At 41.2% G+C, this 26,047-nt stretch overlaps 1 protein-coding gene across 7 annotated transcripts in view; it reads right to left on the reverse strand.

Annotated features, from left to right (window-relative positions):
- Window positions 1–1,138: 1,138 nt before the first annotated feature.
- Window positions 1,139–26,047, reverse strand: part of LOC306979928 (rap1 GTPase-activating protein 1-like) — a 95,827-nt gene continuing 70,918 nt past the window's right edge. For 4 of the 7 annotated variants that reach the window (XM_079579103.1, XM_079579101.1, XM_079579098.1 and 1 more), the window contains 22 exons: window positions 20,504–20,551; window positions 19,452–19,490; window positions 19,183–19,368; window positions 17,087–17,190; window positions 15,049–15,127; window positions 14,911–14,964; window positions 14,744–14,827; window positions 13,652–13,752; window positions 12,969–13,098; window positions 9,405–9,560; window positions 9,073–9,144; window positions 8,869–8,955; window positions 7,566–7,715; window positions 6,431–6,562; window positions 4,992–5,069; window positions 4,174–4,283; window positions 3,851–3,967; window positions 3,411–3,540; window positions 2,842–2,941; window positions 2,141–2,247; window positions 1,787–1,822; window positions 1,139–1,709 (listed from right to left, as the gene is read on the reverse strand). In XM_079579103.1, coding sequence (XP_079435229.1) covers window positions 1,814–1,822; window positions 2,141–2,247; window positions 2,842–2,941; window positions 3,411–3,540; window positions 3,851–3,967; window positions 4,174–4,283; window positions 4,992–5,069; window positions 6,431–6,562; window positions 7,566–7,715; window positions 8,869–8,955; window positions 9,073–9,144; window positions 9,405–9,560; window positions 12,969–13,098; window positions 13,652–13,752; window positions 14,744–14,827; window positions 14,911–14,964; window positions 15,049–15,127; window positions 17,087–17,190; window positions 19,183–19,368; window positions 19,452–19,490; window positions 20,504–20,542 — 2,064 coding nt within the window. In that variant the 5' untranslated portion in view covers window positions 20,543–20,551 and the 3' untranslated portion in view covers window positions 1,139–1,709; window positions 1,787–1,813. The remainder of the gene's footprint in view (window positions 1,710–1,786; window positions 1,823–2,140; window positions 2,248–2,841; window positions 2,942–3,410; window positions 3,541–3,850; window positions 3,968–4,173; window positions 4,284–4,991; window positions 5,070–6,430; window positions 6,563–7,565; window positions 7,716–8,868; window positions 8,956–9,072; window positions 9,145–9,404; window positions 9,561–12,968; window positions 13,099–13,651; window positions 13,753–14,743; window positions 14,828–14,910; window positions 14,965–15,048; window positions 15,128–17,086; window positions 17,191–19,182; window positions 19,369–19,451; window positions 19,491–20,503; window positions 20,552–26,047) is intronic. The other 3 variants (XM_079579099.1, XM_079579100.1, XM_079579104.1) reach the window with 3 other exon arrangements.

The raw sequence follows: 26,047 nt of genomic DNA on the forward strand, positions 1-26,047 counted from the left end.
GATGAAACAGCACTGTTTGAATTTGATGGCAAAGTATGTCCTATTATTGTTATTAACTACACATTAAAATAACGTTTAAATAAACTCTGGATATAATTAAAAAAGGCAGGACATTTCACAAAAATACAGCAATAATGAGCAGAAAAGATTTGTACAAGTATTCCCATGTCCGCTTACTTTTTACATTCAAAACAAGCTCCTGAAAATGCTGTGACACATGGCCCTCTTCGAACAGCAGCTCACGATCAAAAGAAAGGCCTCCTCAAGTCACAGTGTAATTCATATTTCCTTTCCCACAGGTCAGCATTTTCAAATCATTGGAAAACCGTAGTGCTTATGTCACATACATACATTTCACATAAAACACAAATAAATTAAAAGTTACAGTTGGCTATCTGCAATGTGCACTGAATCTGAGGAGCTGGTTTTCATGTCGCACAGACAAGCATGGCACCAGTGCACACAAGGTTTTTGGCAAGCAAGATTTTCTTTTTTTTTCTTCTTTTTTTTTTAACCATGCACCTGCACAGTAGCTACTGTTGTTCGCACACCAGTACCTAGACGTTAAATGAACAAGCAGCGTGTGCAAGGATACCGATAAACAAGGAGCCTTATTCAGTTTTGACAATAAGCATGATCCAGTCTTTGTCTTTGTTTTCCTCTTGTTTTACTATCAATCGCTTAGTGCAGTATTTTATTGAGGCAACATACAGAATAAGACAAGATGCTACTTATTTACAGCTGTTTATTTACCTGAACTGAGGGAATTATTAACAGCATGTCTGTTTGAGTTTGCATATGTTCAGGGGCGGGTAAGTACTCCGTTACACCTATTCAAGTACATGTACTTAAGTAGCTTTTTAAAGTAACTTTAAGTAGTTTTTTTCATACAGTATGCTACTTTTTACTTGTACTTGAGTAATATTAAAATGAAATGGCATTTGGGTGGCATGGTGGCACAGAGGTCAGCTCCCTCTTGCCTCACAGAAAAAAAAAGCTAAAATTTAATTTGCTGGTGGAACATGTTCTTCTCACCATGTCTGTGTAGGTTTCCTCCAGCTGCTCCGGTTTCTCATACCAATAAAACATGTATAATAGGGACCCATGAGTGTTAATAGTGTTAATAAATAATTTAAAAACCTTTTCGACGTGTCCTGTTTTGGTGAATGAGGCCCCTTGTTTGTGGCACCTTGAAACTCCACAAGGCACACAGCACATAGACATACCTAACAATAAACTATTTTCACTTATAGATCGACTGAGACAGATGTTCATTGTAGGAACACTAACACAAGTTTGCGGGAACTCACAACTTAAAAAGCCACGGCAGAACACACTGACTAGATTTACATAAAAGAGTCAAGGTGCAACTACACCACATGTTTGAACAACTGGGTGTGAAATCACAGAGGGGTTTTTAACCTGACACAACAGTAGTGAGACTCTTCTTCTCACCCAATTACTGCGGACGGCACTGAAACAAAAAACTTGTAAAGACACAATGTTTTCCTCTTGGCCCGGCCGACACGCGGTTGGCAGACGGTTCAGTAGTGTTATACGTGGAGTGGCCGTTCTGTCTCTAAAGGGGTCCACGTGGAGTGATGGGGAGCGAGCCATGACACAGTGCACACATGAATGTCCGTCTCTCAGGCCTGGTGTCTGACTCTGGTTATGCATCGGTGGCGGCGAACGCTTGCCCTTGGCTTGTACTGAGAGCAACGACAGAGACTGGTAGGTTTACATGAGAACAGGTCAAATTATGCATTGATTCATAACATTCACTAACCTGAAATGGCATTGTTAGAGGAAGATGTTAACAATTCTGCAAAAACACATAAGGCAATTTGTGAGTCAGTGATACAAAGGTTAAGCCGCGCAAATAAGTCCTTGAAGGGGCATAATGTGGGCACTAGATGGCAGTAAAGTCTTCACAAATCACATGCCACTCAACTCAGATAATAGACAACTAGAAGGTTAAGGAAAACATACAACACAGTTCATACACATATATATAATTTCACATCTAGTCCCACACCATGAAATGTTTAATTTTACTTTTAAGTGCAACCATGTCTAGAGCAAGATCAAATCAGGATGAAACATGACTATTTGAAAGAAGATTGAAATGGGACTGTCTCACCGATGAGGACCTGTGCTGCAGCAGGGGTCGCTCTGTCTTGGCCCAGCCGTCTGTCCCTTTAGGCTCGGATCCTTTCATGGCGTCCTGGTGATGCTGTGGTCGAGTGGCTGCAACAGATGTGTGACTGTCAGGAAGAATAAACTCAAGCACACAATGCTCCCAGCAGCACCGAACAAAACAGGCGACTGCAAACCAAAATGATGTTCAAGTGTGAATCATCGGTGGAAGGGACGTTGAAAAAGTGGTTCAAAGGAAAAGAAGAAGTTTGAGTGCAGTCACTTTAACCTTTGAAAATAGGGTTTTTAATTATAGTTCATGTGTAACGCAGGAGTCATAGCGGAAAAGGTTTCCAAGAAATTTCAGAAAGTTTAACAGACAATACTTCCTGATGAATAAGAGCCTTCATAAACATGCAAACACTAACAGCATAGTGACAGCACCATAGTGCCAAGATCTAATGCAAAAACATTCAAAATAAACCCCCCAAAATATCACAAAACAGGCATGTTGCCTGCCTGCCTGCCTGCCTGTCCTATTGAGGTAGAGTACAGCACTTTTGGGAGCTCCCGGATTAATTGCTCTGACAAAGCAGCCTTGTCCCATATAGATTGCTCCTAGATAGCCTGAATTTGAGAAACCCTTTTCCCACGTTAGTCCTGCGGACAATTGGAGACCTAGAAACATAAGCACACTAAACTCACCTGTAGAATTCCCCTGGTTTAAACTGCTCACGCTGTCCTCAAACCCAGAGCTGCAGCCCAACGAGTCCCTCTTCTGGGGCGTTGCAGAAGAGACACTTTCCTGAAAGAAGCACAAAGGCCGCCTGGATTTTGTTGACCTTTCTTGAGAAATGTATACCTACAGCAGGCAATTTACTGCCTGACAGACAGCATAATCACAGATGCCGCTCAGCTCTGAAAATGCATTAGCATTTTCATTCATACAATTCTTCGCCTCCTTTTGAAGAGTTGGGAAATGTTGTTGATGCTGGAAACATTAATATTCATTACCCAGAAACAGATGTGACATGTTCCAGCTAACATCTAATCCATCAAACTGTATGCATAGGTCAAACTGCAAATACGGGCATCAGTGCTAAAGATTTAAAGGCTGTAGTCCTTTCATCTCAGGAATAATACTGTCTCCATAACATGAACTGAAATGCATGGGATTCTTCTTTTAGTTTATCAATTCATTTTCACCCTACAGTTAAAAATAAAATTGTAAATTTCAAGTTTAAGATTTACTTTCCACTGCGCACCAAACGTACCATGCCAATGTCGTATTCCTCGTCGGCCTCGTTCTCTTCCACCACACTGGCGAAGCTGCTGGCGTTGGAGGACGATCGGGAGAGGTCCTGGTGCTCGGGGATGGACGGAGCCCTGCAGCACATGTTCAGACTACACACCTGGGTCACTCATGTTCCACAAAGAAGCTGATATATACAATGCATCAAGAAACTCGACCAAAAATATTATATTTAAGGAAAACTATGGGAAATAGGACCTATGGGAAATAGGAAAGAACTAAATATGTTGGGCAGTAAAGCTTAGATAGTAATAATTACAATATAGTCTACACATATTACAAACATACTAGTATCCAAACTGTATTCCCAAATGAAATAAGGGGGTTTGTCAAGTGGTTGTCATTAAATGCAACATCCTCCACATCACAGTCTCACCCTTCACAGTAACCTTTCCTACTCACCTGTTCTTAGTGGCAGGAAACTCTGGAGAGCTGTGATTGGACGAGTTGTCCGATCTGTTTTCTTGTGACAAATGGCTGCTGTCTAGTGTCCTTTGGGTGCAGGGTGACACCTCACGGCTGGAACAGGGAGAAACAAAGGGTGAGCAGAGGATGTAAACAAAGAACTATTTTAGTTTGGAGGTGAACGGATTACTTTTCATGTAGAACAAGTGTTTTTTTATTACTTGCTGCAGCATGTGAGATGAGGTACTTCCATAATGCAAAGTGTTTTTGTGTTCAGGCTTCATATTGAATGCTGCGCCTCACGTTCTGTGCCCTCTCACCTTCTCTCCTGGACCTCCTGAATGTTTTCGATGCCAATGGCACTGCTGCGCCGCGAGCTGAAGGGACCCGACTTCTTCCTGGTTGGGCTCTTTCCAGGAATGATGAGTGACTATGGTGTTGAGAGAGGGAAATCAGTTCCAACAATGACTGGAAGTTGTTGACAAAGTCAGCAACATCGAGTGTATAGTAAAATACAAAAAAAAAAATGTTATCGTACAGATACAATTGTTAAATTGAGCTTCAAATAGAAAGATGATACATTTAAATGTGCTGCCTTTTTTGGTCAGGTCATTGTACATTGAAATTGGTCCTTAAAATGGTTGATCTGGTTAAAGGTTAAATACTGTTTAAATGAGTTAACATATTTTAGCAAAGAAATGCTCCAAACTGTCGATTTGTTTAGTTATAGAACACAATGTTATGGTGCTGTATAAATGATTGATTACATATTCTGAAGCAGAAGGGTTTTCAATGTGTAGACCTACGCACTAAAAAAATAAGAGAGATGGGCTGATGCTTGAGTCCAGAGATTAATACAGTGGAAACAAATGGACCATGAGAGGTGATATTAATGTTATATATGAAAGTGAGCGCTTTGGCAGACTTGGCTTCTACAGCCTATTGCAGAAGATCTTGTCTTAGCAACTCATCATTGTTGAGAATCTCAGCAGGTTATAAGCGAAGCCAATATTTTTGCTTTTTGCTTGCAAGTTGTGTCTGTCAGTGCTGAACAAATGAATGAAATGAAGTTCAATAACACATAACCACAGGAAATGAAACAGATGAAAAATAAAGAAAGGTAGAAATATACATCAACCTCTTCTATTGTTCCTATCCCTATGGCACTGCCTCGGCGTCCGTATTTACTGGGACTTTTGCCTGGGACAAGCAATGACTGAGCCACACAAGACACAGTGGAGGAAGCAGAAAGAGAGAAAGAGAGAAAGAGAGAAAGAAAGAAAGAGAGAAAGAGAGAAAGAAAGAAAGAAAGAAAGAAAGAAAGAAAGAAAGAAAGAAAGAAAGAAAGAAAGAAAGAAAGAAAGAAAGAAAGAAAGAAAGAAAGAAAGAAAGAAAGAAAGTGAAGAGGCAGGAGATGATAGATTGAGTAAAAGCCAGGGGGAAGAGGGGAGAAAAAGAACATCATAAGATCTCATGCGCACGGCTCGATGAAAGTAATCAGCAAGGTGCAAACGGGCGGGAGGTTCTGGACGTGACTTTTGAGGGGCCAGCAAGGAGCTTTCACCGGGCGGGTTGTGAGAGCAGGCTGCAGGCAAACAGGAGGCTATGGAAGAGAACAGAGAGGGAGCAGTGTCCTGCTGCAAGTGGCAAGCATGTCAGCCTCAGGGATAGAAGTCTGTCTAGTGATGCATCACAAAGAGAGCAAGGCCAAAAAGAGAGGACCAGGACAAAACACAAGGTAAGATCTTTGAAAATGGGGTTCAAGTCGCTCTGTTATCATTACTAAAACATCTGCATTGTCAATGTACAGACATTTCAAACTAAATTTTAAGACTCTTTGATAATTACACGCAAAACATTACACGTAAATTAAACATTTACTTGAATTGTGACCAACTAGCTGTGCTTTGACACACAATTCTCCACTTACAACTACTTTACAAGTGAGATTTCTTGCTGCCATAAACTTTTAAAAGGTGTTAGTACTACATTTTTATATTTCTAATTGTCTTTCCCATGTCTAAGTTGAAAACGGTATGTTAAAAATTAACCCCATGAGTCGCGAACTGGGCAGGGCGGCCACTTACTGTCACATCTTGTGTCATGCAATATCCTCAGCCATACATGCACAAGGAAGCATGGTTAGAACACACAGGCAGAACAGAAGAGCGGGAGTCTGGGTAGTCAAACAGCTATCCTACTGACACTAAATGTTGGCACTCACAAACTTGCAAACAGAAAATATTCTCATACTCAAATTGATGACATCGTTTACTTCTCGATCATGAAAGGCTTTGCTGAGGCCTCTTTTATCAGCGATAGTCATGAATTCAAAACAATTCGAGGAGGTGAGAATGGATGGAAACGTAGGAGCGAATGACAATGTTAACTTGTCAGACAAAAAGGCTAAAGCCTAGTTGCAAACTGAACACAGAAGTCAGTACAGAGTTTGAACACTTGAATCAGAGCCAGCTTGGACATGATTAACAGACGTCACACAGGAGCAGGAGTATTTTGAGATTCGTGATAAACGTTTTAGAAACTGGGCTGCACATCGACCAAAACAGAGCTACTTACAATGCCTGGGGTTTTGGGGCTGTCTGCGGGATTATGGGTAAAGCTGCCACTGTGACTAGTGGAGACTGTGTGGGACTTCTTGCTACTGAGGCCCATGGCATCCATAGACTGGCTTCTGCTGCGGATGACCCGCTGCACAGAGAGATGAGGAGACACCATCAGTCCACCGTCTCTGTCAGACTATAATGTCGCTCAAACCTGGGCTGGGCATCACCTTTTCACTCACTTCTTCTGGTCTTTTTCAACTATCCACACATGTAATTAATTGTTATAAAGGAAATGCTGATTGCTGGGGATATAAAATGGGAACTCCAACCTTCAACAACTTGAAATGCTCAGATAAATGTTTGTACTTTATTACTGTTCTTATATCCTTGCTGTATAGCTTGCCATGAGTGGTCGTAAGTTACCTTTTAAACTTTATCTAAGTCTGGTTAGATACTAGTTTACTGAAAAGGCAAATGAAAAAAGAGCTAACTAACTAGAGCTCTGCAATGACAGCGACATGAACATGCAGAAACACATAGTGCAAACAATACGCAGCAAAAAACTAAGGCGCGATGATGGGAAATGGGTGCACAACAGCTTACAGTATGAAAAGGACAAGAAAGAAACCACCACAAAAGCAGCACAAAATGGCACAGACAGTTGTTATGTTGCTGTTTTGAGAGCAATGGGATTTGGGAGATGAGTGAGTGAGTCAGAGGAGGAGCTCCACTACAGGGAGACGCAGCCCGCAGGGAGAAGGCAAAGCGCATCTCCCGCTCCATAATGAGGAGTCATTAAAGCGGTCATCAGGCACACACAGTCACAGCTCCGCCTGCCGCTGCCTCTCCGCTGCGGGGCCACGCTCCACCACACTCAGACGGCCACTGATGGGAGCACACAGCACACAACAGGACAGCCTCACATGACGACAACCACACTGTCATTCAGAGCCTGGTAGAAAAACACAAGGACTGCTGCCTCGAGATACAGAAAATTGGACATGCTTTCCTTTTCTCATGTGTGAATACCCAGAATCCCAGAAGACAGAGAGAGAGGACAGGAACATGTGTTCTGTCCCCCGGTCCGTACCATGCAGAGCAGGAATAAACATTTAGAATAGAGACAGATGAGGATTAAGTGACGGTACCTTAAAGGATTCAAAGAAGCCTCCGCCTCCTCCTGCTGCTCCACTGCCGTTCTCCAGTTTGTCCTCGTCCCCTCCCAGTCCCATCATAGACTGGCTGTTAATGTGCACCTCCTCATACAGTGTCTCCAGGAGGGCTGATCGCGTACGCTCCTACGAGATAAAATGATCGTATCATATCGCAAAAATGAGTCGGGATTACTCTACCAGCTTCACAAGTGCCTCACATAACAGACAAACTCATTTATTCACTGGCTCTACAGTTGCACTCAGTGGTGGTCACCCACTGTCACGTCAGCTGCCCTGGGTTAAGATGACTGATACGTTGCTGCTATTCTGTGCCATCGGCCTGTCCAACCACTGATACACTTACATTATTTAGAACACAAGTCAAACACAAAGCCGGCGGGCCAAATTGGGCCTGTGAGATGATTTAATCCGGCCCCTTGTCGAGCATGAATTTCTGAGTATGTAAGAAATGGTGCCCCTTTATTTGAGCCCAAAACCTTCATGCCAGCTCTGACTCACAACAAAATGTTAGTTGTTAGGTTAGAATTATGTAGAATTATTACATTTCAAATAAAAAGGACCATCTCTGATAATGTGAACCGATTCAGCAAGAAGGCTGAGGGCCACTAAAAATTGGTCTAAGGCCGCACTTTGGACACCCCTGCTCTAGCCCATTCCTGTACGGAGTTATGATTTTTTTAAAGGCTCACTGCAGCCACTAGAGGGCAGCTTAAATTTAAAAAGGAAAGAATTCCACATGTGTCCAGCAGAGGGCACTGACATTATAAGAGATCAGGATATAAGCAGCACATTATAGCCATGTGGTCGCTCTACCCAAGGGCAGCTGTGGCTACAACAGTAACTTACCGCCATCAAGTGTGGAGTGAATGAAAAATATATCATAATAATCATAATAATCATAATAATCATAATAATCATAATAATCATAATATATGTAGCACTTTGAGACAATATATAATATATGCGGCCCGAGACCCGCCGTGGGGGCTGAATTTCGGCCCATGACCCAAACGAGTTCGACACCCCCGATTTAGAGATTTCTTTATGCAAATTAAACACAGTAAATTAGTTTTCCTAGTTTATGTAAATGCATAAACATGAACCTACTGCAAATTCTGTAATTTCACTTTCTTTCATATTGTCCCCAATGCGTTCAATTTGCAACTCGAGAGAGCACGTGAAAAAATCCCACACGCGACAGAACGACGTATGCACATCACTGCAGCGCTGCACACGTGAGCACGCAGCCTCATCTCTCCTCCATCAACCCTCTCACCTCCAGTTTGGCGAACTTCTCAGCCTTGTAGCAGGCATACTCCGCATTAATGAGCTTAGTGAACAGAAATTCACGAAATTCTGGGCCCTGAGGAAGAAGAGAAAAAAAAAAAAAAAAAAGAGCAGGGATGAGACAGATATAATGGAGGCCCGTGACATGGGCTTGTCAAGAGAGGAGTGCTTGTGTATTTATCTAGCTCCTAACCTTTTTAAAAATGGCAGGGTCAGGCAGAGCAGGACCAAAGAAAGGTACGTCGTCTCTTGCTGTTACAGACACCTTGAGGGAGAAAACAAAGCTTATTTATAAATTATAAGGCTGCGTATGGGTGGTTTACTTAATAGAGATTTTATACTGGATGTAAGGACGACAACATTTACACCCATTACCCAGGAATTATGTTTATGTTCAAAACAAATGTCAAGTAATAACTGTGCAATGGCGTGGATGAAAAAAATAGAACTCAAATACAACTACAATGATAACAAAATGTCCCACAACAACAATGAAGGAAATCTCGCATACTTTTGGACACTGACCTTGTAAAGGACATTGTCTGTGCACGCGTTCACCACCTGCACCACCGCGTAGGCGTGAAGGAAGTTGGATTGGATCATGTCTGGGACGAAGGGCGTGTTCTCCTCCTGGAACACAATGGCCACAATGTCGTTGCCTATGTGTCTCTTCCTCTGCAGCTGAAAGGCACAGATTAAGAGGGGACAGCGCTTCAAAATTCAGCCACCGGATCAAAACACGAACCAATCTCAATCAGCCCGAGGCCCCACGCCGAGGTATTGACTTCCAATCAAATAGTCCCAGTGGAGATGTGGACACGGCTCCAGCAGGACATGCTCCCTTTCGGTTTAAGCCCCAAAATCATGCTTGTTTTTGTGTCAACAGCCTTCGGAGACCAGACACAAACCCAGTTGAACGGAAGTAATGTGAACAATTCAGTGGTTTGAAAATCTCAAGCGTAAAATTCAAAACAGATATTAAAAGACAAAGCTGTTCCAAATGAAATACTGCTTAATATAAACTCTAAAATGTCATATTCATACATGTTTCATACTGTTGGTCGATATTTCACCGCAGTAGCTTCCTTTACATTTGCTACCATCATATTACTATATATATTTCATAAGATTTGTTTCCTGATGAATGGGATTTATGCACAGAAGCAACTGGTGACTTCTGCCTCCACTTTCCGATGGCTGCTGTTCTTCCGCTCCTGTTATTTTCTGACGGATTTGCTGTGACTCTCACAAAAACATTTCAAGATTTGGTGGTGAATAGCAAGTTACTGATGGGCCGTCACTGGCAGACTGCTAAAACATTACTTTGGATATTAAGATTGTACTGGAGGAAAAGTACGAGTTTTGTTTATTTGTTGTTGTTGTTTTTTTCCAAGAGCTATAATGGCACATTTCCCTATCAGGAACAATAAACTATTACCTAATGTTAAATAATCACATGAAAATAAATAAACATCAAAATTCAATTCTAATAAATACGCTCATTATTTTTTAAGCAGGCTTGTTCCTGAATGTTGGCACCATTTTTAATTTTTACGCCTTAGGTTCGAAACAAATACACTGCGATTAATACAGAGGTAACCTCCAGTGATATCTTTAAATCCAGACGTTTTATTTGACATGCTGCCAATGACTTTCCATCAGTAACGCTGTAAAAAAAAAAAAAAAATGGATTTGTACAAAACATTGCTGATCCCTCAATGGAAAATAACAGCTGAGAAAATCTGACGGCCATGGGAAAGTTTCTGTAAAACCGTAATGTAAATAAATGTGAGTAACATTGGAAAGAATTTGAGAATTGTCATGATGGCTCCATTATTTTAATTGTTCAATATATTTAGGTCTATTAAAGCAGAACTAAGTAACTCATGCCCCTAGAGGCCATAAGCGCCACTGCAGGTGTCGTAGCATGTTGCGTTTTTTTTACTCATTAATCCTCCGTGAGAGTAAATACAAAGCTGACAGAAAAGACAAAGGGAGAGAGGGATATTGTACATTGTGCCACAACCCAATTACACGACGGAGATATTTTTTTTCACTCAAACTTGGCGGTAAACACTGCTAAAGCGGCATTAGCCCACAATTTGCTTTGCCCGTTACCCTGCTAGCTTCTTCTTCGTGATTCCATTAGTGTGTAATGTGCCTCCGACCCGGTGCAGGGACAGTTGCAAGCGTGTTTTTGTCTGGCCAGAGACACCACGGGGAGACGAGAGACTCCCCAATCATCCCATTAACACTTGCATAACCCCCAGAGGGACGACGAAAAGGATTTATTAAGGTAAACAAGTTACTTAGTTGTTTAAGGGGCTAAGATGATGAAAACAAGCAGCAGACAGGCTTCACAGAGGAGAACATCGTATCAACACTAACACTTTACGGGCCACCGCCACCCACTGGATCGTCAAAGGGAAGATAAACTCACACACGCCGCTCTTAAACCTCACTGGGACATCTGCCATATTTACAACCTTTTTAAACCATCACACTCCTGTAACGATAAACCAACGTGGCAGTGGAATAACAGTGTGCAGAGTCAAATATTTGCTCAGGGATTTATTGATGACCCCTCTTCAGTGCACTTCGCAATTACTGTACAGCCAGTGTCTTTCTTCACACCTATATTAGCCATCTGCTTCAAGCCTTTGTGAATTTATCAAGTTCAGTGTGCGGGAAAAAAACATTCCAATTAAGGGTAACGCTTGAAAGTGAATATCATATATAAATGACGTGATATTTTCAAAGATGGAAATTGAGAAATGGATTTTTAAATTGCCTTTACAATCACCAGGTATAGTATGCGGTCTGTAGAACCTGGATGGAGAGATTAAGAGTGACCTCCTCATCCTGCAGCTTGCCTCATCTTGGAAGTGAATACACAGGTTGCCATAGCGTCGCCCTTGAATTTATTGCAGTAGTGAACTATTTACAGAGCTCTATTCGCGCTCAGACCTTTAGTTACATGCGGTATAGATAGACGAGTGCACCTAAGAAACCTTTGGACGCACTAAACAGACTTGAGTACAGTGCTGGAGCGAGACACTTGACATCTGATAATGAGCTGAACGCTTCAGCTCTGCTCTCCTTTGTTATTATGGCGACGGCAGATTCCTTGAGTTGCAATGTGAGTCATCTTTGTGGGCGGTGTTTACTGTATGTCCTGCATTACTCCTCATGTTCAGCAATATGTGCTCTCTGCGCGGGTTACTGTGGTTACGAAGTTCAAAGATTCAATTTTGTAGGAAAGAAGAAATTGAAAAAGAGGGATTTTTTTTTTCCTTGTCTGTCCTCAGCATCCCCTGCATAAAATGTGTATGGTAAACAGTGTTTGAAATTCCTGTGCTATGAATAATGTTTTCACAGAGGAATTGCATTAAACTCACATTTGACTCATCTTGTAAATAGCATATTGCAGCAAGCGGCAGGAGATGTTTAGCAAAAATTAGAGAAATAAACGGAACAGTAACAACTGCTACTTCTTAAATTAAAGCACGACTAAGTACTCCACATTTTTACTGACATTTACTTACAGATTTTCTTAAGTACATGTTTATTAATTTTTTTATTTATTTGTTGAACCTTAACTTTGAACTGAATACAACAAGAGAACCCAGCACAGCGTAGCGTAGTTGGTCACTTGAATCTGCGCAAACACAAACTGTAACCCCCTTTGAAAACTGCTAAACTACAAAATAAGTCCCAAGCGAGGTGAGCCAGAAGGGGCAGCCATGTTCTGTCAAAATCGCTCAAATTACCCTTGATACGAACAGTTAGTTCCATTGGAAAATCTTTTGATTGCATCTCTGCACTACTGCCTGCTGGAGGTTGTCCCTGTATGTACTGCAGTGATGTGCGGGTTAATCTAGTGAACAATGTTCTCATTTCATTTTATTTTTTCCAGAATTACACTATAAATAATAACTCAAAACATGACAAGACCCTATTAACCCTATTATAGCATCTGCATATAGCAACAATGAGGCTAATGCCATCAACATGATCTTGTGTATTGACAAGTGTTTTGCCAGCAGGCATTAGTAAGCATGACAACCGCTGACTGAAATGTCACTGTACCTGCTGGGAATCTCCTTCTGTGTAAGGCAGCTTGGTGGACACATGAAACATAATCTCTTTATTGTGGAAATTTGTGTAGACCGACTCTATCCCCGTCTGTCCATGAGTGACGTCCAGCCCTCCTCGAAACCTGAAGAGCAGAGAAGGAAAACAGCTTTAAAAACATGCATTATCTATTTACTTGTTTATTTATGTATGTTTGTATGTTTGCATGTTTAACATATAGCATTGATTGGGTTAAGTAAATGTAATGTAATGATCAATCCCAGATCAGCCATCTTTCTTCAGTGTATTTCAATACGCCTTTATATTCTAAAGAAGAGAAGACAAAGTCAACGTCCTCTTTCAAGCCCCTAATTCAATGAACGCAAGTCCTTAAAACCAAATCGACGATCTTCTAGCTGTACTATATCATGCAAAGAGATAGAAACTGGCATTTGACAATTCAAGACAACATCAAAACGTACTCGCTGCGAGCATCAAAAATAAGATTGATAGTGGAGAAAACATGCACTCCTTCATCACAAAGCAGATGCCAAGTGACATCACTATGTCAGCTGCTCCACAAACGACATGCCACTTCAAATAGTTGTGGAGGAGTCTGTGTAAAGGGCAGCTCTGATCAATACAGTGACTGATGACCAGTGGTGGACAGGAGGACAAAACATTTCAGTAGTCCAAACCCTTTAAAGTCGTGAAGCTCAATCTTGTGTCCCAGAAACTCCAGGAATTCTACAAAGGCAGGGCTCTCCTCCATGTTTCCGAAGAGCTCTTCTTCTGTCGTCTAGGGATAGAAACATATACAAGGCCAAGCTCAGTTTTCTTTGTATATTAACAACAGCCACTGCTGATCAAAATGCTTCACATGGACAGAATAAAAAAAAGCATCACAATGCGCAAAAAAACCTGAAAGAACATGATACATTTTAGAAATCAAACCTTTTTTAACACAACTGCAGCTCAGCTTAGTTACTGAAGGCCACTGCAAAAAGATGTATCTTCAGTAATGATTCATTTTCAGCCCCTTGAAAAGCCTAACCAGAGATGAGGGCTACAAATTACCCCGTGGCTAGAAGCCTTATGTACATTGTTACGGCCTCAGGCCTCCAGTCTCCTTCCTTCATGTATTGGTTTTATGTGTGTGGTTAACGCTGTCTTTCCCTCCATGGAGATCTGGCTGTGTGTTACTAGCAACTAGTAAGGCTATAGTTGCAGCAAACATAACATAATGTAAACCTAAGGTTTGGTAACGCAGTAAGATCTCCCGTGTCTAGAAGACAACACATGTTTTTGTGTTTTTTTTCTGTTGTGTATTTGTGTATTCTATCCACTGGATGAAATGTTACACTGTATGGTTTTACACGTCTTTCACTACCCATGAGCAACCTTTTCAAAACAATTATATCAGAGAGCTCCTTATGTTGTGAAGACTCTTGTGTAACTATGGAACTTAGGTGGATTTACAAGAAAGCTCTATTTTTGGAGACTGTGTTCAACATATTCAGAACAAAAAAATATTTAGAAATGTAGAATGTCTTTGGTGAGCTATTAGAAAAGTGTTGGAGAGCTACAAGTAGTTCCTGAGACACTGGCCGGAGTACCTGCTTTAAACAGTACCTGCTTTGATCCTCGGTAACATAACCAGAGACCTTCTTGTGGTGCGGCAGCAGTGCTAAGCACTACATTATAACATTGCCAGATTAACAACTCAGCTCAAAGTAAAACTCATGAATCATATTGTCTTTGAAGATGGCAATATCTGATGCATCACTCACCTGTCCAAACCTTTGAAAAATCACCCCGAATTTGAAGTTGTTGCTGATCACATGCTCATCAAACGTAACAATAAGCCGTGAAGCCTGCAAAACAAAAGTGAATTAAAGCCTCACTGAGACAACAGAGGAAGCAAGAAGAGACAGCTGCATGAGTCAATAGAGAGTACCTTTGGGTAGAGGACTGGGTAAAATCGGTCCACGTTAACCTCTTCACAAACAAGCTGTGAGTGAAAATAGCATGCTCAGTCTTCATGGTCTAATTACAGAGTACGCAGAGAAGCGTTTCTGTGATAATTGCAGCCTACCTTGGCCATCTGAACTACATTGGGGAACTCAGTAAGGCAGGAAATGGGGATGACGTCGTGATAAGTTTTTTCCTTTGTGCTGAAAGAGAAACGCACATATGGCATGTGATAAACTGTCACAAAAATGATAGAAGAGTGAACGTGAAAAAGCTACACAGTCTCAAAAATGCTGTTTATCTGTATGCAGGATCACTGTGGTTTGCAATCACTGAGTAATTGTCATCCTCTGTAGATTTGATTACAGTAGACAATAAACAGAGGTAGCATTTTATAGATAAACAAACAAACAACTCTATGCTCTTTGTAAAATGAACAACCTGTAGCAGACCCCATCATGGACTTCCACTCAATTTCGGGTCAATTTAGAGCCATAAATGAACTGATGAAATTGTAAGGGATGGTGACCCACTCTTACTGTCCATACAAGGTTAAGGGGAAAGGGAGTACAGTAGATGCCTCACTAAGAAAACTCATGATGCATTTGCAAGCCTAATAGTTTATAGTTTTATAGCTTTATTCCTTGTTTGTGAACCTGTTCTCAAACAATGGCAATAAAAACTATTCTGATTCTAATACATGTGCTGTGCCAAAACAAAATGCGCAGAGATGTAAAATATCTGCAAGAATAATAATATTTCTTTTACACAAAACCGGGGCTGCTCTTGATCTACAGTATGGTCACTCTGCCGTGAATACTTCAATTGAATTAAACACTTGAGAAAACTCTCAAAGTGTGACTGTGTGTGAGTGTTGAATAAGTCTGTCCACAGAATCTGACTTCATCCGCTGGTTTTAAATAGAGCTGGAGTGAATCAGTGACTGAGAACAAGAGCCAAGGTGACTGTGGGCGGTGCCCGAGCAGCGGAAAACATCTCTCTGTGAATAGCGTGGTGGGCACACACAAAGAGTCTCATCCTCATCCGCATCAGTGCAGCTTAGATAAAGAGAGTTTGCAGCTTTAAAGAGTGAAGAGGAGACTGGTGAGGCTCAAATTATTCACGGTATGGTGGGGGATTGGTAAGTAGACAGGTGTGAAATGAAAGAGAGATCTTTTTTGGGCGATAGTGGTGGGAGGTTTGTGAAACGCAAATGAGTAGCACTTCTACTGGTAAGAGCACTGCAATATTTTAGGTCAATATTTGTTCAGAGCGTGAAAAAGTACTTTTAGAAATCCATCCCAAGAGCTGTTATACAACCAGTTCACCCGGTAAAAACGGTTATATATTTTGAGACCTTGCTCAAGCCCAATGATGAGGCAGAGGAACCACGCAATAAATGCCCCCATGTACTACACTTAACATTAATCAGACTATACAACTACAAAGCCAGTCTGTAAGCTTTAAAGATCAAGCACAAAAAGTTTATCTCTCTGCTTCTAAAAACAAATCATAGAAATACATGTTCCATCGCTGCGTGATTTTTGTCCAACCAAATATGTAGCCGACCTTTGGCCCGTTGGTGACGCTTGTGAATATCGATTCCTTGTGCAAACTGCCCTGCACCTACAGTATGTAAGCCTTGTACTTAATGGTGCCAGGTGTTGCAAAGGGAGGAGGAAAAGTCTGTGAACTGTGCTGTGGAATCAAGCTAATAACAAAACATTTGAGCATAACTGAGTTCATTATTGGAACCACCTCAAACTCAGCATCCTAGTGGTTATGTATGCGTTGCACAGGGCCTCAAAATAATCTATTCTCTTCACTTACATTATGCCCGAAGATTAGTGCTGTTTACACATACAAAGTCGAGTCACAGGGAAACATGCTGACTCAGACCATGACTAAGCATTTTCTGTTGGAATAACATCCATGCCCAATCTCCGCCTGTACTGCGATCTGCAGCTCAGATTCTATCAGCTGCAGACCTTTAATTGAAGATAGCGTTTATGAGAAAGGGTATCAGTGGCATGTGAGACGTACCAGAGCCTGTTGTTACAAATTGAACTGGCAACACATCATTGAATTCCAGCTTCAGGAGCCAGATAAGCACAAACAGGAAGCAAATAGGCTCAAGATAAAGGAAATAGAAAGTCGTGTACCGAAGCATGAGGCGCAGATGCTCTTGATCCCCAATGACATCATACTTCATGGAAAAGACCAAGTGGCCCAGAGCGGCGTCCAAGGTGTAGTAATTAAAGTGCTCCTGCAGGCAGATGAGCAGACAAAGCCGATCATAAAAAGATTACATCCGCTGCAAGATGAGAACAGAAACGACTGCTTCCATCAAAAGGAAACTGTTCATTAAGATATGTGATGTGTTAAAGGCAAGAAATGTGTAAATTTACAAAATACATAACAGTCAACACGACAGCCTTTCAGTGTGGTTACATGGACAAAGGGTCTGACTAGAGTAGGATTGCCCAAACCCATGTAAACCTGGGAGATTCTACTGGGGGGGATAGAAACCATGGGACTCGGACTTACTGGTCAAGGATTTGGACTCAGAATCAACAAAGAGCCATAGCACATTGTAGCATATTATCTTATAACGATAGCCTTTAGCCACTAGCGCTACTTGGACGCTGTTTTAGGTGGATTTTAGCTTAAACACAGAGGGAGACCCTGACGTGGACCATGGGTGTGACAGGTTTTACTGGAAAAACAGAATGGAGTAGAATATTTAGCATAGTCGGCTGAGACTCTACATATAAACGCACTGTATAAAAGTACTGACTTTAGCTCAAGGGGTAAGGTGCTTCCAAAATGAGTACTGACTGACCCTGGTCTGACACGTGACACAAGCACCAAGTAGAGAGGGAACAATAAAAGGGTAGAGGTGTAACGTTCCGTGTGCGCAGTGACAGTGGAAAAGTTGTATTAGTGGGTGGAAGCAAGAAAAACCTTTGTCCAACCAATAACGTAATAACGGCCATTAATGTAATAAGCCGAAAATGTAATAATTATAACGTTATTGGCTTGTTATTACATTATTGAACTGACAAGGTGAAAATTGTTCAGAAATGTTATACATTCAGCCAATAATGTAATAATATATCAATTTTAATTCATTTAAAAACATATTGAACATAACCGAAAAGTTGCTGGTTCAAATCCTTGCTCCAACAAGTACATGATGTCGCTGTGTCTTTGGGCAAGGCACTTCACCCTGTATGAATGTGGTGCATGTGGAAGCGAGTGGTTGGTGCTTTACACTCTGGGCTACCATCGCAGGAAAAGGCATGTGAGATGCGACAAGTGAAAAAATAAAACCGTAAAAAACAGCAAATGACAAAAGCTGATGAAAAAGCCATAAAATAACAAATCATCTAAAAAACTTGAACTATGTTTAATGTGTTTTATATAAAGTCAGATTGATGTATTATTACATTATTGCCTGAATTTATTAACCTGGCTAACGCCAGACTGCTGTGTGCGCTCGAATCATTTGGAACTGCACAGCAGCCTGGGGACCATGGCCCAAATTTTCGCATGGATTTGGGAACCAATCACAGAGCGAGGAGGGACGGCAAGATGATGACGAGCTATTCGATATACGGAAGCTTGTAGATTATTTACGGATTAAAAAAGAAAAAGTTTATTTACGAATCCAACATGACAGCCGCAGACGCAATGGTATTTTTCGATCAAGCTTTAGACCTTGTTCTCAATAGTTTAGGTCAAAAGTTTACAGCGGGTACGTCATACGTCATCGGATACGATGATACGATTGGCTGTGGCCTCGTGCAGACGCATGATAGACATTCGTATCGCCCAATAAACGACTATGGACGATCATAAACCACACCTCTCCTACGATAAAATGAATTGGTGGTCCCCAGACTAAATATCACTTGTGATTTTAGTCTGGTGTTAGCCAGGCTATGAATTTATTACATTTGTGAACAATGTTCACCTTGTCAGCCCAATAATGTAATAACCAGCCAATAATTATTGCATTATTATGTTATCGGCCGTTATTACGTCATCGGTTCCTACAGTCCTGATTAAGAATTTCAGATTAATATGGCCAAACAAATCACTTTTAGTCAAGTTGAGGCAAATTGTCTTGGCCAGATGATTTGTGTCAGATTTTTAAAAAGGTTTTTCAAAAGTGCAGTTCTTGTGGTGTCCCCAGTCTGCAGGGGTGAATCTATTAATGTTTCTCTTTTAATGTTGTCACGTGTTAGTGGCAGACCTTTCCCAGGAAATTCTTCCTATAGATTTTTGCCAGGCTGTTGGTCTCCAGTTTGACGTGAGAGGCGGGACAGGGGGGCTGCTCTGCTTCTGGGGGGTCTTTAGGCTCATGATTGGTGCCCTCAATCCAGTAACCTCCAAACTGGGGCAGCAGTATGAGCGGGAAGGGACTCCTGCGCCCGAGCACCTGACACACATAACACAGAATATCAGACATGTGCAGTACAGTTTAAAAACAGATGGGGGTAAGCTTGGACATTCAGCATGTACCTCGTGAACACTCGGGTAGGGGATGTAGTCCTCTTCTGTCTGCAGGAGGATGAAATATGAAATATGAGTTTGCAAAGACTGTTACTGGAAAGGACCAATTTCCAGATTCTATTTCCAGATCCTACACTTTGGCTTTGGTGAGGACTAGTTGGACTGATCAGCCTATTGTTTTTATAAAACACAACAGAATACAGTTACACAGTGAATGCAACAAAGTGTGTGAGCGAAAGAGGACAAGGTAGAGCAAAAATACGGCAAATAAAAGGAATGCTTTGTGAAAATATATTTCATGAAGCAGCAATGGTGCATTTAGGAATGTAATGTTGTATTTTACTGAATTCACCCAAAAATAGCTGTGAATTTTTTTTTTTTTTTTTAAACAGTGATATCAGATGTTCTCCTTAATAGAGTGAGATATTTTGAAGCCACAGCAGGCAGGTACCCACATTCACTTACGCCCTTAAGTATTTCTGTTTATTCCGTTTTTTGTTCAAATATGTATCTCTATTCAGATTGATGGGATGCAATGTGTGAGTTTGACAGTCTCTATGAAGTCACTACAAATTCTACCAGCTATGTATGTGCCTTAGGTGGATAAAGCCTAAACTTTAAAGCTGCCATACAGACAGATACTGTCATTTCCATTATTGGAATTCTACAGTCACTATTTTACCAAACAAATGTATGCTGCTGCACAGGTCAAAGCAATCCTCAGTATACTTGCTCAAAGGTAGGGGAGCCCACCACTCTGCTTGCCACTGCACATTCCTCCACTTCGACCTTTTAGTAAGATTACGACATGAATATTGACAGGCAGATGATAACAACTCTCACACTAACTTTGGGACCGGATTCATGCAACATTTGAACAATCTAAACGCTTACACTGAAAACAAAATAAACGTGAATCTTTGTTCTTGTATCACCGGTGTTTTTCAGTATTTCACTTGACGGCGTCAAGCCTTTCCCACGAGCATCCTAAAGTCTGTCCAGCTACAGATAAGGGCAGGCTTCAAAACGAGGTATGTGAGATGTGAGGGCTTGTGACTTACTTTGAGGGGAGGAGGAAGCGGACATCTTTGCTCATCCATTCTGAAACCCTGTGGAGAGGCAAAAAGAAGACGGTTACACAGATGGCGAGGTGCAGTGAATACATCCTCACATGTGCAAAGACAGATAGAGACTGAATAATTTCATTGGCTTAGGTTTCTTGTGCGCTGTGACGGCACAGCAATTCTCTGGGACAATAACTCATGTTTGCATAACATAGAAGAGGAAGTAACAGACAGGGCACTGCAGAGTCAGAGAGATAAGCAGATTGAAATAGGATATTTATCTTCCAGCTGTGTTTCAAAGCAACAAATTACTAATAGGTGCCTAGAGTGTTTCGCGCACCTCAGTGACATATTACTGTAACTGACGGCAGCACGGTCCTGGAGATGCCTGAGGGTTAATCGTGCCTTTCTGACTAATTTTGCCAAACTATATGTGCATGCTTTACAAATCAATATTCAGTTTGCAGTGGTTCACAGTCAGGAAGGTTTTGTTTTCGTGCTTCACGAGCTTCAACTACTTTCTGGAGTCTTCCTCAGAAGCGTAAGTAAAGAACCACTGTTGGATCAGAGAAACCATCAAGATCTGGAAATGTGCTTCTGCATCGATGAACCGGGACGATGGAGTGCAAACCATATCCCACACCTGGGTCGCTGTCCTGGAGAAGGAGACAGTCAGTAAGGGGCGCAACCTGTCCTTGCTGTTATGTTATCTTAGTCAGATACAAGGATTAGAGATGTTAAAGTCTGGGACAGTCAAATGAACCTATACGTATAGTAGTAAAGTGGATAAACAAAACCTTTCTGTCCAGAAACATTAACATTTGAGGAGAGACTGATTTATTGATGGCTAATTAAAATAGGAATCATGCATTTTAGAACATGTGTGTATAGATCTTTACAGGTTTAACAAGATATTGTGTTCCAAAAGTGTTGTGTTTCCGAAATATCCGCAGCCTCTGCAATTTAATAATTGCAACCATTGCAAATTTAATGCAGCCCTACTTTCGTACATATTTACCTGGGAAGTTATACCATGATCAATCAAAATAAATCATGAATTGCAAAAGATTACACTTTAGGAATGCTAAAAATGGATTTTTTAATAATAAACAGGGTTAGGGTTACTAAAGAGTTTTCCTATGATGGATGATCAAAGTGCTTCTTACATCAAGGAAGAACACACCCACTCATACATTGGTGCACAGAGACACAGGAGGAAAGGTGGGCTAAGTGCCTTGCCCGAGGACACAACAACAGAATACACTTGACCTTTGGGTGCATAGACTAATACTCTGTGTCGCCAAAGTATGCCATATATCAACAGAAATTAACAGTTTCCAACACTACATATTTTAAAATAATAACTACTGTACAAACGTTACAGCTTTATCTGGACAAAATGACTGATTTCAACATCACAGTCCCTGGAATTACTGAAAAAAGCAAAACCTTTCACACATCTGATGACTGGGGCGACTTCCCGGAGGCGAAGGCCAAAGGCACTGGTGTGTTTGAACACACTAAAGAGGTCCAGACTCATCTGAGCTGCCCCGAGGCAACCACAATCACCGCATCCATACACACCAGCACACAAACAGCAGAGAGAGAGAGGCAGGCGGGAGCGCATATGAGAGGAGCTGGAGCGTCAAAGACAGCTGGAGTAGTAAAGCCTGAATATTATTGGATTTACTGATATTAAAGACTGAGAATTGTGAAAGAAAGATTTATGGTAGTGGATCTCAAACTTTTGTACATTTTTCCATCTAAAGCAAAAAAAAAGTGTTTTTTTATGAATCTATATTCATAATCAGACAGTTAATTAATTGCCCTATGAATGGTACTGGCACCACAGTTTGAGAACCACTCCAGACGAAGCATTTGAGAGACATCTTACAATACCTGCATCCTCTCGATCATGGCAAACAGGTCCGAGCTCTGTGGGACCCAAGAATGAATTGTGTTTAATTATCGACCTAAACCATGATGAGTCAGTTGGTCTTGACAACATTTGTGCAGCCTCTGACACCAGTTTCCTTATTCGACTCCAGCTGCACTGAGGCTGCACTGAGCACCAGGAGAATCACTTCACTCACTGATCAGGACAAACACACTGAAAACATGACGCCCTCGTGGGGTTCTGCCACAGCTCCATGGTGCCTGTTGCCACAGCTCATTTATCATCGAGTAGATACAGTGAGCAACAATTAGTTTAGCCATAAGATCTACATTTGTGACTCCTTTCTATTTCATCCTGTGAAACAGATCATGAGAAATGCTAAAATGCTAAAATGCTAAAACTGCAAGATTTTCATGCATGCCCTTATAGTTTTATAGTTTACAATTTATCTCTACCAAGTTTTTTGTTTCATGTTGGCCGTAGACAGTTCTGAACCTGTTCACTGACAATGGCAATAAAACCTATTCTGATTCTGGAGATGAAATGACAAAAATAACCTGTTTGTTTAAAATCAAGTGAAAGTGTAGCCTAAAACCTAAGATGAAAGAGTGGGGGATGATAGTGTAATCAGCCTCTGTGACCATGTAACACAAGAGGACTGAGCTGCCAACATGATGTTTCCACCTAACAGGAGCGTGGCACAGGTCACATATGGGGATTTGTAATTGCAACCCGATTATTCTCTAGAGACAAAATGAAAAAACACATTTCCATGATTTAGAGGCAGTTCTATTGTACCACTGTTTATATTGATTGTGTCATTTCAAAGGGACAATCTAAAAAAAGACAAGTCAGTGTTAATTGCAACAGCAATAGGCAGGACTGTAGCCAAGACTATTTTCCATCCTTTGTCCCAGGCAAGTACAGGCATCACAATTCATACAATGAACATTGCTTGTTTTGTATGGCTGCCTACTTAGTTTTTACAATGAAATAAAAAGTATATATTTTGGTTCAAATCTTTTCTCAATTTCCAGCATAAAACAATCTTCAAATAGAAAACTAGTTAAAAAGTAAAATAAAGTTGGGGACTGGGAAACTACATACAGTAGAACTTCAATAAAGCAATAATGGACACAGTTCCTGTAGAGGAACTAGGTTTATGAGCTATAAAATCATAAATGCTGACTGCACATACACACACTGTCACATGATGAAACACACGTGTATGTGCAGTGAGACGCTGATGTGCGTCTGCAATAAAACTAACAACAGCAGGTGCAAAATCCTTGTAAAAGAGCACACCTATAGTTTTCAGAGGGATTAGAGGGATCAATATTGACATTAAAAGACGGCATTACAAATGAGATGAATTGAAATACTGAAAAAGTTAGTGTGTCATATGGGGATTACTAAAACAAGGCATTAACAAAGTGTGTGTTGTGCTGACACTTCACATTGCATTGGAATAACTGCATTTACTGTGGGGATTTACTTTAGTTAATTTTGGAAAGCAGCAAGCAATTGAAGTACTCACGTCACTGTGGCATCGCCTCTTGAGAAAAGGCTTACTGGAGAAAGGACCATCCAGCGAAGCATTCCTAACCATCCTGAACTGAGTCATCATTCAACTACAAGTGCACACACAGGCGCGACTGAAGACTGTCGAGGCTCTTCACTCGGTCACAGAAAACACAATATTAAACTGAAGACAGATCGTCACAGTTTACACCTCAATGTAAGAGCATGTTCTGTAATGTGAGAATATTATTTCATTTCCTTCTCCTTTTGATGGGCTGGCAACACACGCCCTCCTCCCCTGCACAGACAGCTGCTCAGTGGGAACAGGAGGAAGGGAGGGACCCTATTACCACCGCCTGCTCTCTACAATAGACACACTCTGCTGCATGTGGACTGCACAGTTCTCACAATATGAGGCAATTCTCTTCCTCTTTTCTTATTCTTCCTCATATGTCTTATTTCTCAAGCGTCCATACGAGAAGCCCTTCTGTTCCTCGCAAAACTATGCACAAATATTGTGAAGTGCAGGACTTTCATTGGTTGCTTTAGAAGCTAGTTTCCGGCGTATTGTGAGACGGGATGCAATTAAACCATTTGTGCACTTTCCAGGAAGCATAAGGAGTAACCAACCAATCAACGACGAGAGACAGACAACGATGAAACATTGTCAAACATTGTCAAACTGAATATTGAATTGGCCTATTGCGACAACACCTTACGGCAGTGAAAGCAAATGGTGGATCTCTACCAAAAATAAGTCTGACTACCTTGGATGTACAGTACATCAATCAAAGTCTTTGACCTCTGAACTTGTGTATGCTGCCGTTATGCCCTTGGGCAAGACATTTCACTCATTGTCTATGTGTGAATGTGGTGTGTGAGTGAGAGCGTGATCGAGTGAGTGATTGCTGGTGGTCAGAGCAGATCGGTGGTGATGCTTCCAAAAGTTTACCCCAGGCTGAATATGCTGAAAGTGTGAGCACTGGGTGAATAGTGGCTCACTTTCAGAAGCTTGTCATTATTGTTATTATTGTAAAGTGGTATTAACTGAGTCAACGAACTGCACTTTCCGTCGCAGTATTCAGCACAGAACATGAAGACAAGACAGGACACGTCCAACATGATCTTTGCAGACTGTTATATATATATATATATAATAGGACACATGGGCAGAAAAGAGGGAGGCTCCATGATGCTGTGATACAGGACGTCTGCAGTCTCAGCACCTCACACACCCCCGTGCATTCATGAACGGGCCATAATCTGGGAGGACAGGGAGAAACACAAGACTGTGAAATAAAGAGGAAAACCCAGTGGGAAGAAAGAAGAGAACTCTCTCCATCAGATATCCACAAACACTGACCTACTTCCACACTCTGAGCTAATGCAAATGCTCAGTCTGTTCAATTACAACTCTATAACAGATTTAATATTTGAGTTTATTCTAGGGTTTAGATAAACTATTTGGCACAGTACAGTGAGAAACCGTGTTGAGTTCGAAAAAGAAACTATATGCCGAGACAAAGCCTTCAACTGCATATTTGGACACAAAGACTTTCACCAGGCATCACAACAACAATGACATCTGACTGATGCAAATTCCGAGTGGATCCGAAGTTGGCGTTTGTGAAAAAGTCTCTGTTATTTTGAGGTAAAAAGTAAATAGCTCAAGATTGCATGGCAGACAGTGAGTTACTGGTGGACAGTCACTAGCATCATGTTAAAAACATCGTGTCACCAAGTGTTTTGTCTTGAAGCTAATGGCTAACACTTATTCAAAATGAAAACAGCTACAATATTTTAAACGAGCCTGCTCAAAAAATAATCGGCCTGTCTTTAGAATAAATACTTCTTAGACGTTAAATTATTGTGCCATTGTTTTTTTTAATACTAGCCGTTAAAATCCTAAAAAAAAGTCATACTTCAAAAAACACAGACGTTTCCTGCAGTCATGAATGTACCTTTAACGTAATGTTTTTAACACGTAGTGAGTCACTTCGGATCAGCATCTCACTGTCACTGATGTTTCCTTGAACTTTTCATTTGTTTAGACAAGACCTCAGACAGGATACACAAGCACCGACTTAGGATCCACTTGGAAGTCACGTGGCATGTGCGCGCAT

This window comes from Gobius niger, assembly GCF_951799975.1.
Source record: "Gobius niger genome assembly, chromosome: 20".
Taxonomy (NCBI): Eukaryota; Metazoa; Chordata; class Actinopteri; order Gobiiformes; family Gobiidae; genus Gobius; species Gobius niger.